General features: G+C 36.9%; 1 protein-coding gene across 1 annotated transcript in view; it reads right to left on the reverse strand.

The window, feature by feature from the left end:
* Positions 1–9,889: 9,889 nt before the first annotated feature.
* The window catches only part of TTPA (alpha tocopherol transfer protein), a 106,905-nt gene continuing 102,966 nt past the window's right edge, over positions 9,890–13,828 (reverse strand). Inside the window, exon 6 of the mRNA XM_043976498.1 lies at positions 9,890–11,384. Within this exon, the coding sequence (XP_043832433.1) occupies positions 11,211–11,384 (174 nt within the window). The 3' untranslated portion in view covers positions 9,890–11,210. The remainder of the gene's footprint in view (positions 11,385–13,828) is intronic.

A 13,828-nucleotide genomic window follows, 5' to 3' on the forward strand; every position in this document is an offset into this window, starting at 1 on the left:
TTTAATAAACACTTAATGCCCAAAGACTGGTGCTATGAGTTTCTAATTTAAGAATACCACACATTAGAGTTTTAGACATAGCAATTAGATTTTTAACCATCACACTGGGCAAAGACAAATAACACATTGATTTTGGTTTAAGTGTGATTTCCTCATAACGTCCCCACCTCCAACCATTTTACAGTTGAGGAAACAGACAGCTGGGGGGAAAAAAAAAGCCCCCAGCTCCGACCTGAGCGGAGCTATCTGGAGGATCCCGGATGGCCTGTGCTGAGGCATAAGGCTCGAGAGCACACCCCCCACCCCCCACCAGCTGCAGCTCTGGCTGGTGGATTAACTTGGTCTGTGGGGGCGAAGGAAGCCCCGAGATTTGAGTGGAGAGAAGAAAAGGTATAGAGCTGGGAGTTGGGGGGGGGGGCGGCTGACTAGAGGAGGAAGGAGACTAGGGGGAAGACAGACTAGAAAAGAAGGAGCCGGAGGGACAAAAGGAAGGAGACTAGAGGGAGATGGACTAGAAAAAAAAAAGGAGGGGGACAGACTAGAGAAGGACGGACTAGGAGAGAAGCCGACTAGAGGGGAGCCCAGACAAGGACGGAGGAGAGTTCGGTTCCGAAAAGGAGAGCCAGGTCTGACAAGGTTACAGGCCCTAATACAAACCAGGGAAAGTGTAACGTGCCCTGAGGCCGGAGGTGGCTAAGGCCCTTATTGTATTCAAGAAGTTTGAAGAGCAGCAGGTGCAAAAAAGAGATGAAAGAGACAAGAGACACAGTGGAAAGAGACCGCAGGAAAGCAGTCAGGTTGTACACTTTATTTCCCTGTATTCCTACTTTTAAATAGTATCTCATAAATAAACTCTGCTTTGATTATTTGGTTAAGAGGCTTCTTAATCTTTAGTCTATCAGTTTGGGAGCAGTGTGGTAGAACTTTATAAACGGCCCACATTAAATTAACGAAGTCAGATAGCCAAATAGTCACAAGTCCCAGATTGGTCCTCCAGTCAGCTTCGGCCCCCCAAATTAGGCTAGTCATTTAAAATATTCCAACACTTGAATGGCGACCACGAAGGGACTTACGGCCCAATTATAATTTTTCTAATATAATCATAATTTTTCATAAATCCAATTATATATAATTTCCCAGGATAGTTATAGTTATTAATAATTAATTTTTTTGTACAAGCCCAAACAGCTTTAGACAGGGTATCTGTTTTAATTAAATTTAGATTTGTGGAAAAGTTATATTGTATACCCTACTTCCTTATTCCTGAGACTAGGTTGGAGCCTTGGATGATATTTTAAAAATTATAAATACATACACACATATGTACATAACATACACACATACAACCCAAGGCATACATACATGTATACATAAACCTATACCTATATATATATATATAAAATTTATATGTATATACGTGCATATACACATGTATGAGAGAGAATTAGAACATCATGGTTTTTAATTCTCATGTCTTCATGCAGGGATTGGATAATTCTGGATATGTGGAAAGCACATTGTGCTAGCAGCTCATTCATCTTTGATAGCTGGCTATATCTCTTAGGGAAAAGCTTTAACCTAAATAATATTCACTTTTTTTTTTTTTTGCAGGCAATGGGGTTTAAGTGACTTGCCCAGGGTCACACAGCTAGTAAGTGTCAAGTGTCTGAGGCCGGATTTGAACTCAGGTACTCCTGAATTCAGGGCCGGTGCTTTAACCACTGCGCCATCTAGCTGCCCCCACTTTTTTTTATTAAAATTTTTTTTTGGTGCAGCAATGAGGGTTAAGCGACTTGCCCAGGGTCACACAACTAGTAAGTGTCAAGTGTCTGAGGCTGGATTTGAACTCAGGTCCTCCTGAATCCAGGCCTGGGTTTTATCCACTGCACTACCTAGCTGCCCCAATATTCACTTTTTCAAAGTGTTTTATATATTTCATTTAATACAACAAATATATGCGGGAGGTACTATGTTATCACTCTCTTACAGATGAACAAACTGAGGCTGAGAGAGTTTAAGTGATTGACTCAGGGTCATATAGCTTGTAAGTATCTGGAATAATATTTGAAGTTGTCTTCTTGACTCCTGGTGTAGCATTCTTTCTAGTATACCACCTACTTTATCTAAAGCCCCACTCCATTCCCAGAAACTATGTCTTGAGAACAATCCCTCAGAAGGTAGTTCATTAAGTTCCGGTTCATTCAGAATGGCAGGTTCAGTTGAGGGAGCTTGAGGAAACTGAGGAGCATTTTTGATTGAAATATGGCTTGTCTACCATGTTGGCCCCTTTGTATTCAAGCTTTCCGTTCTCAAAAGGCCATGCACAAGAACCAAGCAAGGCCTAGTTGAGGCTAAGAGGGCAGAGAATACAGGTGTTTCATTGTTTCTCCAGTTGTCTGGCACACTGAAACAACTTTGGGTATTGTTTGTTACAGTCACATCCTGGTAGCATACCTGTACAACTGTCATTTGCTTTTTGTTTTTGTCATTTGCTTTTATAAGGGGAATAAAAAATAGAGGCAAATTTTATTTATTGATAAAAGAGGGTTGTTCAAATAATCAAAACCAATCTACATAGAGATTGATTACATTAGCTCCCATGGGAGCTAATGAGATGTGTGTGTGTGTGTGTGTGTGTGTGTGTGTGTGTGTGTGTGTGTGTGTGTGTGTATGAGACAGAGAGAGAATGAATGTGGAAATAGTGAAGGCCCAAGAGAAAGTCTTGGGGCATGCCCACTGTTGGGGGTGAGACATGGATAATGAGACACAGCAAAGGAGGCGGAGGAGGAGTTAGGTGGTTAGGAGAACCATGGCTACCTATTCAACAGGGATTGAAGTAAAAGAAGAGAAAATGAGAGATATCAAGGGATTTACAAATAATAATCACTAGCTTTTATATAGTCCTTTAATTTGTATAAATAACTATATATGCATATGTGTATGTATTATATGTGTGTATGTATCTACATATACTTACACACATAATATATTACATATATAATCTTATTTGAGAATCAGGGTGAGGAGGGACTTCATGATGACCTCTATTTTCTCTGTCAGCTAGGAGGTGAACTATCCTGCTGAGGTGAGGGAAGGGGTGATAGAGGAATCTTAAGGAAAGAAAAGTTTGAAACTGTCATTGACTGCGGAGAGGGCAACAGAGAATCAATTAGGGAAAAGTAAAAGGCTTATCTTACTGCCAAGAGGGCCCAGGTGAAATTAAATAACACACATTTGCAGTGGATCCAGTCAGCACAATTCAATAGCCTGTGAGTAGGACAATAGTGAAAGAAATTCAGGTTTGGGTTTGGCAAAACACCCATTAGCCGTGAGAGAAAAAGACCAAGAGAGAATTGAGAGTCGAGAACAGACTTTGGAGGCATTATTTGAGGAGTGTAGTGGTAAAGACCATTTCTTCATTACTAGTTCCCTATATCAACAGAATCATAGGCCTAGACCAAGAAAAAAAAATCTGTTTAGCCTTATATGAAAAATACCTTGTAATCTCTAACTAAAATGGGAAAAAGAGGTTGGACTCTTGTTGAGCAGCAGGAGGAAATTAATTACCTTGGACCTAAAATTTTGCTGTGAATAATGCACTTTTACTTAGTCGTGCTTCTTGATTTTTTGGGCTGAAAAACTTCTTGAAAAAGATGTCTTGTATATATATATTTACAGGAAAAAAAAGTCAGTATACCATAGATTAGATGAAATATATTTATTTTCCCATGAACAATATAATTAAAACAAATGCAAAATTAACTTATATATAGTTCAGTAACAGATTCAATACTTAAAATAGTTATCTTTTAAAGGCACTCTTGGCACAATCATAGAAAAATAACAGATGAGCAGACAATGTTTCTATTACAGCCTGTCTACCCACCTTAAAATTTCTCTTTTTATTCCAAAGTGGTCTTTATGGTCTTCTCTAGTACATGCTTGTATTTAAGAAAAAAGAATTTTAGAACCAATTTCCCATCATACAGAAAGCACCTCACATAAATGTACTTTAATTTGAAGAAATACCTACTGAAGAATCATTATTTAAGCATACTACCAAAGAAGTGGATTAAAATGTTTCAGTCATGGGGCAGCTAGGTGGCACAGTGGATAAAGTGTCGGGCCTGAATTCAGGAGGACCTGAGTTCAAATCCGACCTCAGACACTTGACACTTACTAGCTGTGTGACCCTGGGCAAGTCACTTAACCCTCATTGCCCCGTGCCCCCCCCCAAAAAAAGTTTCAGTCATATAGAAACAAACATCATTAATTCTAAACATGCCATCAAATGACTGTAAGAAAACACCTTGTAGCTCCTTGTATGCTTGAAAGAAAATTTTGTGATGTAGTTTCCCTCCTAGAAATGGAAAATGAACAAATGGAATAATGAGACGCAACCTCCTGATGCTAAACCAAGGTTAAATGCATTTTTTTTTTGCAGAAAGTAAGAAGTTGCTTATTTTTATTCTCTTCTTCCTTATTATTTTTTTGAATAAAAGTATTTTATTATTTTCCAGTTATATGTAGAGATAGTTTTCAACATTTGCTTTTATAAGATTTCAAATTTCAAATTTTTCTCCCTCCCTCCCCTAGACAGCAGGTAATCTGACATAGTTTATATATACATATAAAATAACATTAAACCTATTTCTGCATTAGTCATGTTATAAAAGAAGAATCTGAGCAAAAAGGAAAAACCTCAAAAAAGAAAAACAACAGCACCAAAACCAAAAGAAATAGTATGGTTCAATCAGCATCCATATTCCAGTTTTTTTTTTTTCTGGATTTGGAGAACCTTTTCCATCATGAATCCTTTGGAACTTTCTTGTACCATTGTATTGGTGAGACGAATCTAGTCTATCACAGTTGATTAACACATAATGTTGATGATACTGTGTACAATGTTCTTCTGATTCTGCTCATCTCACTCATCATCAGTTCATGCAAGTCTTTCCAGGTTTCTCTGAACTCCTCCTGCTCATTGTTTCTTATAGCACAATAAAATTCCATTACATTCATATACCACAACTTGTTCAGCCATTCCCCAATTGATGGACAGCTCCTCAATTTCCAATTCCTTGCCACCACAAAAAGAGCAGCTATAAATATTTTTGTACATGTGGGTCCTTTTCCTTTTTTTATGATCTCTTTGGGAAAAAGAGCCAAAAGTGGTATTGCTGGGTCAAAGGGTATGCACAGCTTTATAGCCCCTTGGGCATAATTCCAAATCGCTCTCCAGAATGGTTGGATCAGTTCACAGCTCCACCAACAATGGTTGAATGCATTTTTTTGTGTGTGTTTTTTTGTTTTTGTTTTTGTGGGGCAATGGGGGTTAAGTGACTTGCCCAGGGTCACACAGCTAGTAAGTGTCAAGTGTCTGAGGCTGGATTTGAACTCAGGTACTCCTGAATCCAGGGCTGGTGCTTTATCCACTGCGCCACCTAGCCGCCCCCGGTTAAATGCATTTTTAAAAAGAGATTAATTACATTCTACTTTTTTTTTGGGGGGGGGGAGGAGGCTTTCAATATTTCTTTCATTTGCTATGATAGTACAAAAATCAGAGGGTCAGCAATCATATTCAATTCAATTAAAAAAAAAAAACATAGAGACCTTACCATGAGATAGATCTCTAGCAAAATCTAAGAATAAAAAGTTAAAAACAAAACTCTATGTGCTCCAAGAACTGAATTCTACTGATATTACATAGCATATGTACAAAGAAATCAATAAATAGACACATATCCAATATTTGAGGAGAAAGGGAACACTGAACTGGAGGTTCATGACCGGGTACATGGAAATAATGTTGAGCCTTGAAGAGTGAAAGGAAGAGATGAGGAGAGAGCACACTCTGGCATGGGGAACCCTATTGCTCAAAGTATGAGCAATCCAATACAAAGAAACCTCCTTGTATAGCTTGACCAGAAGACTTTAATTCACCAAACATTTAAGAGCTTATTAGAAGCCTCAGGCTTGACTAGGCCTCCAGGATAGAGAAATAACATTTTACCGACTATCTCCCATACCTGGAATGTTCTCACTCCTCACCCCTGTATTCTAGCTTCCTTCCAATTATCTTCTTGGGTCATAGTTGTTTGCATACTGTCTCTGATTAATTACATTCTTACCAAATGATAGTCCCTCCTGGATCACTTTTCAGGAGAAGGGGATTGCTTACCTCAATGAAACTATGAACTATTCCATGCAGGGTTACCCAAGACAGACAATCATAGTGGAGAGTTCAGACAAAAGGTGATTGACTGGAGAATGAAACAGCAAATCACTCCAGTATCTTTGCCAAGAAAACCTTGTGGACAGTATTAAAACGATAATATGACATCAGAAGATGACCCCCTTAGGTCAGAAAGTATCCAACATGTTATTGGGAAGAGTGGAAGACAAGTACAAGTGGTCTAGAAAGAATGAAGCAGGGGGCAGCTAGGTGGTGCAATGGATAAAGCACTGGCCTTGGATTCAGGAGAACCTGAGTTCAAATCCGGACTCAGACGCTTGACACTAGCTGTGTGACTCTTAAATGGGTGGGAATGGGATGAATTTGATTCAGATGATCATTACATATACTAATGTTGGCAAGAATGCCTTACAAGAAATGGAACAGACCTCACATTCAATAAGAGGGTGAGAAAAACAATACTGCAGTATAATCCCCAAAATGATGAAGTAGTATCGGTTCAAATCCAAGGCAAACTACTAATATCACAACACAAATCTATGTTCCAACCACTGATGCCAAAGTTGCTCAATTCTTTGAAGACCTGTAAGATTTTCTAGAAATAAAAAAAGATCTCACATTCATCATAGGGGATTGGAATTCTAAAATAGGAAGTCAAAAGATAATTAAAATAAGAAGTAAGTTTGGCTTTGGGTTATAAAATGAAGCCAGGGCAGAGACTAGCAGAGTTTTGCCAAGATAACTCGCTGGTCATAGAAAATCCTCTTTTTCAACAACTAAAATTGGACATCATGAGATAATAATGAAATATGACTGACTATACTTTGCAACCAAAAGTGGAGAAGATCCATACAGTCAGTTAAAACAAGACCTGGTGCTGACTCTGCCTGAGAGTATAAGCTTTTTATTGTAAAATTTAGACTTAAATTGAAGAAAATAGGCAAAACCATCAGATTGTATAGACCAACATCAATACCAACCTATATGAATATGAAGTGGGGATGATGAATAGATTTAAGGGATTATATTGGTAGATAAAGCACCTGAAGAACTATCAACAGAAGTTCACAATATTGTATAGGAGGCAGCAACAACGACAACAATAGCAACAACAAACATTCCAAAGATGAAGCTTTATGAATAACTGAGCAAAGAAGGAAAACAAAAGGGAAAGGATATACCCAACTACAAAATTCCAGAGACTATGAAGGAAACATAAAAAACTTTTCTTAAATGAGCAATGCAGAGAAATAGAAGCAAACAACAGAATGGTAAAGAACAGATCTTGTTAAGATAATTAGAGATAAAGGAACATTTCATGAAAAAAAATGGGCATAAGACAAAAATGGTAGGGACTTAACAGAAGTAGAAGAAATTATGAAGAGGTGGCAAGAATATACAGAAGAACTAAATAACCACAGTGATGTGGTTACTGATCTAGAGCCATTCATCCTGGAGAACAAAGTCAAGTGGGCCTTAGGAAGCATTACTAAGAATAAGGCTAGTGGAGGTAATAGAATTCCAGCTGAGCTATTTAAAAGTCTAAAAGATGATGCTGTTAAAGAGCTGTACTCTATGCCAGAAAACTTGGAAAACTCAACAGTAGACACAGGATTGGAAAAGATCAGTTTAAATCACAATCCTAAAGAGAGGCAATGCCAAAGAATGTTCAGATTACTGAACAACTACTCTCATTTCACATGGCAGCAAGGTTATGCATAAGATTCTGTAAGGTAGGCTTCAGCAATATGTAAATTGAGAATTACCACAAGTGTAGGCTGGCTTTCAAAGAGGTAGAGGAATCAGAGACCAAACTGCCAACACTATGACTGGATGATGGACAAAGCAAGGATGTTCCAGAGAAACATTCTTCTGCTTCAACTGACTACACTAAAACCTTTGACTTTGGATCACAACAAAATGTGGCAAGTCCTCAAAGAGATGGGAGAACCATATTATCTTACTTGTCTCCTGAGGCAGCTGTATGTGGGTCAAGACGCAACAGTTAGAACCAGTCACAGAACAGCCTACTGGTTTAAGATTGGGAAGGACAAGGCTGTACATTGTCACCATATTTATAACTTATATGCAGAGTACATCATGTGAAATGCCAGGCTGGATGAATCAAAAGCCAGAGTTGAGGTTGTCAGGAGGAATATAAATAATCTCAGAAATGCAGACTACACTACTCTGATGACAGAAAGTGAAGAAGAATTAAGAAGTGTGAAAGAGGTGAGTGTAAAAGTAAGCTTGAAGCTTAACATAAAAAACCCAAAACAAAACAACTAAGATCATGGCACCTGGTTTCAATACTTCATGGTAAAAAGAGGGAGAAGAAATGGAAAAAGTGTCAGATTTTATATTCTCATTTATATGCTCAAAAATCATTGCAGACAGTGATTGTGGTCATGAAATGAAAAGACACTTGCGGGGCAGCTAGGTGGTGCAGTGGATAGAGCACTGACCCTGGAGTCAGGAGGACCTGAGTTCAAATCCGGCCTTAGACACTTAACACGTACTAGCTGTGTGACCCTGGGCAAGTCACTTAGCCCCAATTGCCTCACTAAAAAAAAAAAAAAAAAGACACTTGCTCCCTGGAAGGAGAGCTATGGTACATCTGGACAGCACACTAAAAAGTAAATATTGCTTTACCGACAAAGGTCTATGTGGTCAAATCTACGGTTTTTCCATTAGCAATGTATACCTGGGAGAGGTGCAATATAAGAAAGGCTGAGTGCTGTAGAACTGAAGCTTTTCAATTGTCCCTTAAACAGCAAGGAGATCAAACCGGCCAATACTTAAAAGAAATTAATTCATACTATTCATTGGGACAAATACTGACGCGGAAACATAAATACTTTGGCCACAAGTAAAAAGTCAGGACTCACTGGAAAAGACTCTCATGTTGGGAAAGATTGAAGGCAGAAGAAGACAGCAGAGATTGTCCTGGAAGCATAAGCATGAGCTTGGACAGACTTGGGTGATAATGGACGTTAGAAGGGCCTCTTGTGCTCTGGTCCATGGGGTCACAAAGAGTTGGACATGACTGAATGACTGAACAACAACAGAACAGTGGTTCTCCATCTGTGAGGCACTGAGCTGGTGATTTTGCAAGGAGTCTGTGAATCCAAACATGAATCTACAAATTCAATATGCCTTGTACAGACTAAATCAATCTTTGCACATAATTTTGAAAAATATATATGTAGACACTGCTGTGATTAATGAATAAAAATGGTGAAAAATATTGGTAGAGGGAGTTCTCATATGGGGAGTTTCCCATGGTGATTGATGATATCCCATAAACTGAATACAAATTCAATGCAGCTTTCTCAATCAATGAATCTCATGGTACATTTTTTTAATGTTATAAAGAGATCTGTATACTAGAAAAAGATAGAATAATGTGTAGAGATCATAGAAATAACTAATTACATGGCATCAATAATATCAGTGTCACCTAATTAGACTATTTTTCTTATACTAGGAGAAAAAACTCTTCCTGTATCCATTCAACAAGGATCACATTACATCATGAGTACTCTACTTGTATGAAAAGGCAGCTCCAAAACAGTTTTCTTCTTTCAAATTGAAGATACAAGTAAAAAGTGGCAAAATGGCAAATATAGAACCTTATATTATAAATTGAAATCTATATTAAATATGGGGGCTGAATTATATTCTCTTCTTTTGATGTGCTCTTGTGCACTAAGAATAGTTTAAATAGGACGTTTTAATTATCTGGCATTATTTTTCATAAGACTGATTAACATTTCTAGGGCTTCCTAATCTAATTGCACAACTGCTACTATTAAAAAAAACACCTAAAAGACAAAGCATTGAAAATTCTAGTTAAATGACATTTCTAAGATCATAGGGTTTATAGTAAATCTAAAAATGGACTTTAGAATTGTGGTTTAACTTTCTAATTTTACCAATGAGGAAATTCCCCAGAATCTCACAGATAGTAAGTAAAAGAGTTTGGATTTGAACTTAGATCTTCTGATGCAGTGTTTTTTCCCACTATTCCAAACTGCTCCCCAATTATATTAAAATAATGCCAATATTTCCTTTATTCTTTAATTTTTGGTTTCTTATTATTCAATTAATACTGTGCTTATGTTAAAATTAGGTTATATAAGACAAATAGACACTATCTCCAAATTCTTGTGCCTATGTGGAAACTAAAACAATTATCTCATCATAAGGGAAAATAAAAAGCATGATTACTATGTGGGTAGGGACACACACATACACACACCAGAACTGAAAAATTATTAGCTATACATGAAACATCTTCCACATTTTTTTCTTTGTCCATAACGATGTGAGAAGTTTCACACAGATTGATATATGATGTACATGAATACATGATATGCTGTCGAGCTTCAGCTACAGTGTTTCATTGTGTAAAGCAGCTAAAATTCCATTTCCCTGAGATGAATTCATCATTTTCTCTCTCTTTCTGGCCTGAGAAAGTAACTTCATACATCACAAGTCAGATTCCAAATTCAGCAGTTTCCATAACCAAATGATTTGAACTGCACTTGTCACAGGTGAGTTTTTTGTTACTCATTCTTTTGATGAAGCACTTTATAGATTCCATTGAACTGGGAATTGACTTCGTGTTGTTTCTACAGGAAACAACTACAGGAGTATTTCTTTGATGTATATTCCAAAGATATGCAATTTACCTCCAATGGAGGTCAGCTTTGTCATGTCTAGCTCTGATATAACTTACTCAAGATTAAGATGCAACAATTTCCCATAATACTTTCTGAGGTGTAACAACTATGTAATTTTCTAAAAATTGGTGGAAAATTCTGTTTAAAAATTTTAAAAAATAGACAATATCCATTTCTGTCCTCATTAAAGTACTTTCACATTCTGAAGTTCACATTTTAGAAAATTGCATTTGGTAGTGGTTATTATGCCATGTAGTTACCATGGAGATGTATTTCCCCAGGATTTGAATTAGTAAAACCTATTTTATGGTTTATCTTATGATAATGTGTTACTGGACATCCTGAGAAATGCTATGAAGATAATCTTCTGAGTTCATTATAAAATCTCTCCACTCTTGGCAAAGGTCCTCCATGGAACATGTCTCACCACCATATTCTAGGGGCAGAATGTCTGGAAAATGCTGCGATAAGCTTTGTTTATAACTGCTTCCATGAAGATGAATCTGAAAGAAATAGTAGTTTTAGAAAGCGTCTGTCTTTCCCCTTTTCAACATAGAAGAAAGAGACGAAAACCTATTTCCAAATGAAAGTCTACAACATACAACAGGGATACTCTAACAACTTGAAAGAAATGAGATTGAGTTTGGATGTCATATTATATTAAAGACTGCATCTTTCCTAGTTTTTGATGGGTACAAAGGGTTACAACACTCTCAGTTCTGAACTTAGTTTGACTCTGATATATAAGACCCCTATTGAAGCTAGGTTTGAAACACATGAACATTCATTATTTACACTGACTTTCTGGAATCCCTAAAACCATTTTCATGGTTATAGTTATGGAGAAATCAGGATAAGTAGGTTGAAAAGGAATCTTTTCCCTTGTGAAAGAAAAAAAATTATACTCTAAAATTCAACATTTTGTGAATTTAACTTTCTTATATACAACTGATTCTCAGCAAAGTAATCATTGAAGGATGCTCAATAAATATTTGTAATCATGCAAGTTCATGCAACCATTATGCACACATCTTAGGTATATTATGCTAAGAATAATGTCTTTATACCTTTATTCCTTAGGGTAATGAGAAATGAAGAGAGGGGCGGCTAGGTGGTGCAGTGGATAAAGCACCGGCCCTGGATTCAGGAGTACCTGAGTTCAAATCCGGCCTCAGACACTTGACACTTACTAGCTGTGTGACCCCGGGCAAATCGCTTAACCCCCATTGCCCCACAAAAAAAAAAAAAAGTAGAGAAAGTTATCACTAGTCAAAAATCTGAAATTCCATATTTTTATAAATCTTCAGAATTTATCATGTTGAGTTCTAAAAATATTATTATGAAAGAATTGAAAATCCAGTGCCAAGTTCATTCTGTTGTAAAAATAATCTTCTTCTCAAATCTCAAACATATTGACCAGTGCTTTGTTCTTGATGTGGTCTCAAATATTAAAAATAAGATCAGTTGGTTGAAGTTGGCTCAGGAAAGCCTAAATAAGAAAACTAAAGGGGGTACTGTTGAATGGCTGAGAGTGAGAAAATTGGTTGAATTTTTTCCCCTTCCTATTTTGAGTCTTTCATAACAGTTTTTATCTACTGGGATACTTTCCTTGATTAACCAAATTTTTACTTCCTGGTCTTTTTGGGCTTTCATTCTGCTCACTTCTTAGAACAAACTACATAATGATCTTTAGATATAGAAAGAATTACAAATATGATGGTAAATAGCTACTTCCCCATTCCATAAAACATAAAACATGGGTTTGTCTTCAGAAAGAAGGATTTTAGGCTGTTACATTGAATATTTTTAAACACTGAGATGCTGAGCATCCTATAGACATCATCTAGCAGTAATATGGAAGCTTGATTCCAGCTTAACATCTGAACATAGGACATGATATTAAGCTATATTATTATATTATTAAGCTATATTACTATACATCCCTCTGGTGCAATGGAAAAGATAGATCTGAAGTCAGAGGACCTGGGTCAGAATCCTGCTCTGTGCTATTACTTACTTGGTCACTGACTAGTAGCAAATCACTTAATCATTCTGGGCCTCTTTTTCCTCATCAGTACAAGGAGGGGGTGGTACTAGATCAGGGCTTCTTAAACTTTTCCCCCTCTCAACCCTTTTTTGCTTGAGAAATCTTTATAGGACCCTGGGTATACAGGCATATAAAATAGGTATACAAATCAAACATTTACTGCCATACTTTTTGTGACCCCCATATTCAGTTCAGACCCATAAGTTTAAGAAGCTTTGTACTACATGATCTCTAGCTTTTAGGTCTAAATCAATGATTCTATGATTACAAAGGAAGGCTGTAGGAACACCATCCTTTAGAGGTCTTTAAAAAGCAGAAATATTGTCACCATTAGGAATTTTTTGGATGTTGAACTGCTTTATCATGTAGGAATCCAGGCTTCCCTATCACTGATCATTCTCAATGTGCTTTGTGGCTTTCTTTCTCGTTCTCCTCACCCTTGAACTCTGCCCCTGAAACCATGGACTCCAATAAGGTGAACTTTCACGTATCTTCCCTGGAACCAAACCACTTCCTAGGCATTTCTAAACCAGATCGCTGACTTATTTTTTTTTTAAGTTTATGACAAAGATTTTTCTCAATTTTTTTTCTTTTAATTTTCTATCATCAGTCTATTTAGTTCTATTTTGTCAACTGCTAAGGTTTTACTGCAACTGAGATAGATATAACTTATCATTGCCTTCTAATTTTTATGAAAAATAAACATTAGCTGATTTCAACATATTTAATGATAAAAATGATAGCTAGCATTTATGCAGAACTTCAGTGTTTATACAGCACTTTCTATATATTATCTAATTTGATTTTTACAACAAACTTATGAGGCAGGTGTCTCATTTTACAGATAATGGCATTAAACCTGAGAGAGACTAAGTGATTTGAGTCACACCAGTAGCGTAA

The sequence above is a fragment of the Dromiciops gliroides genome, chromosome 1, assembly GCF_019393635.1.
Source record: "Dromiciops gliroides isolate mDroGli1 chromosome 1, mDroGli1.pri, whole genome shotgun sequence".
NCBI lineage: Eukaryota > Metazoa > Chordata > Mammalia > Microbiotheria > Microbiotheriidae > Dromiciops > Dromiciops gliroides.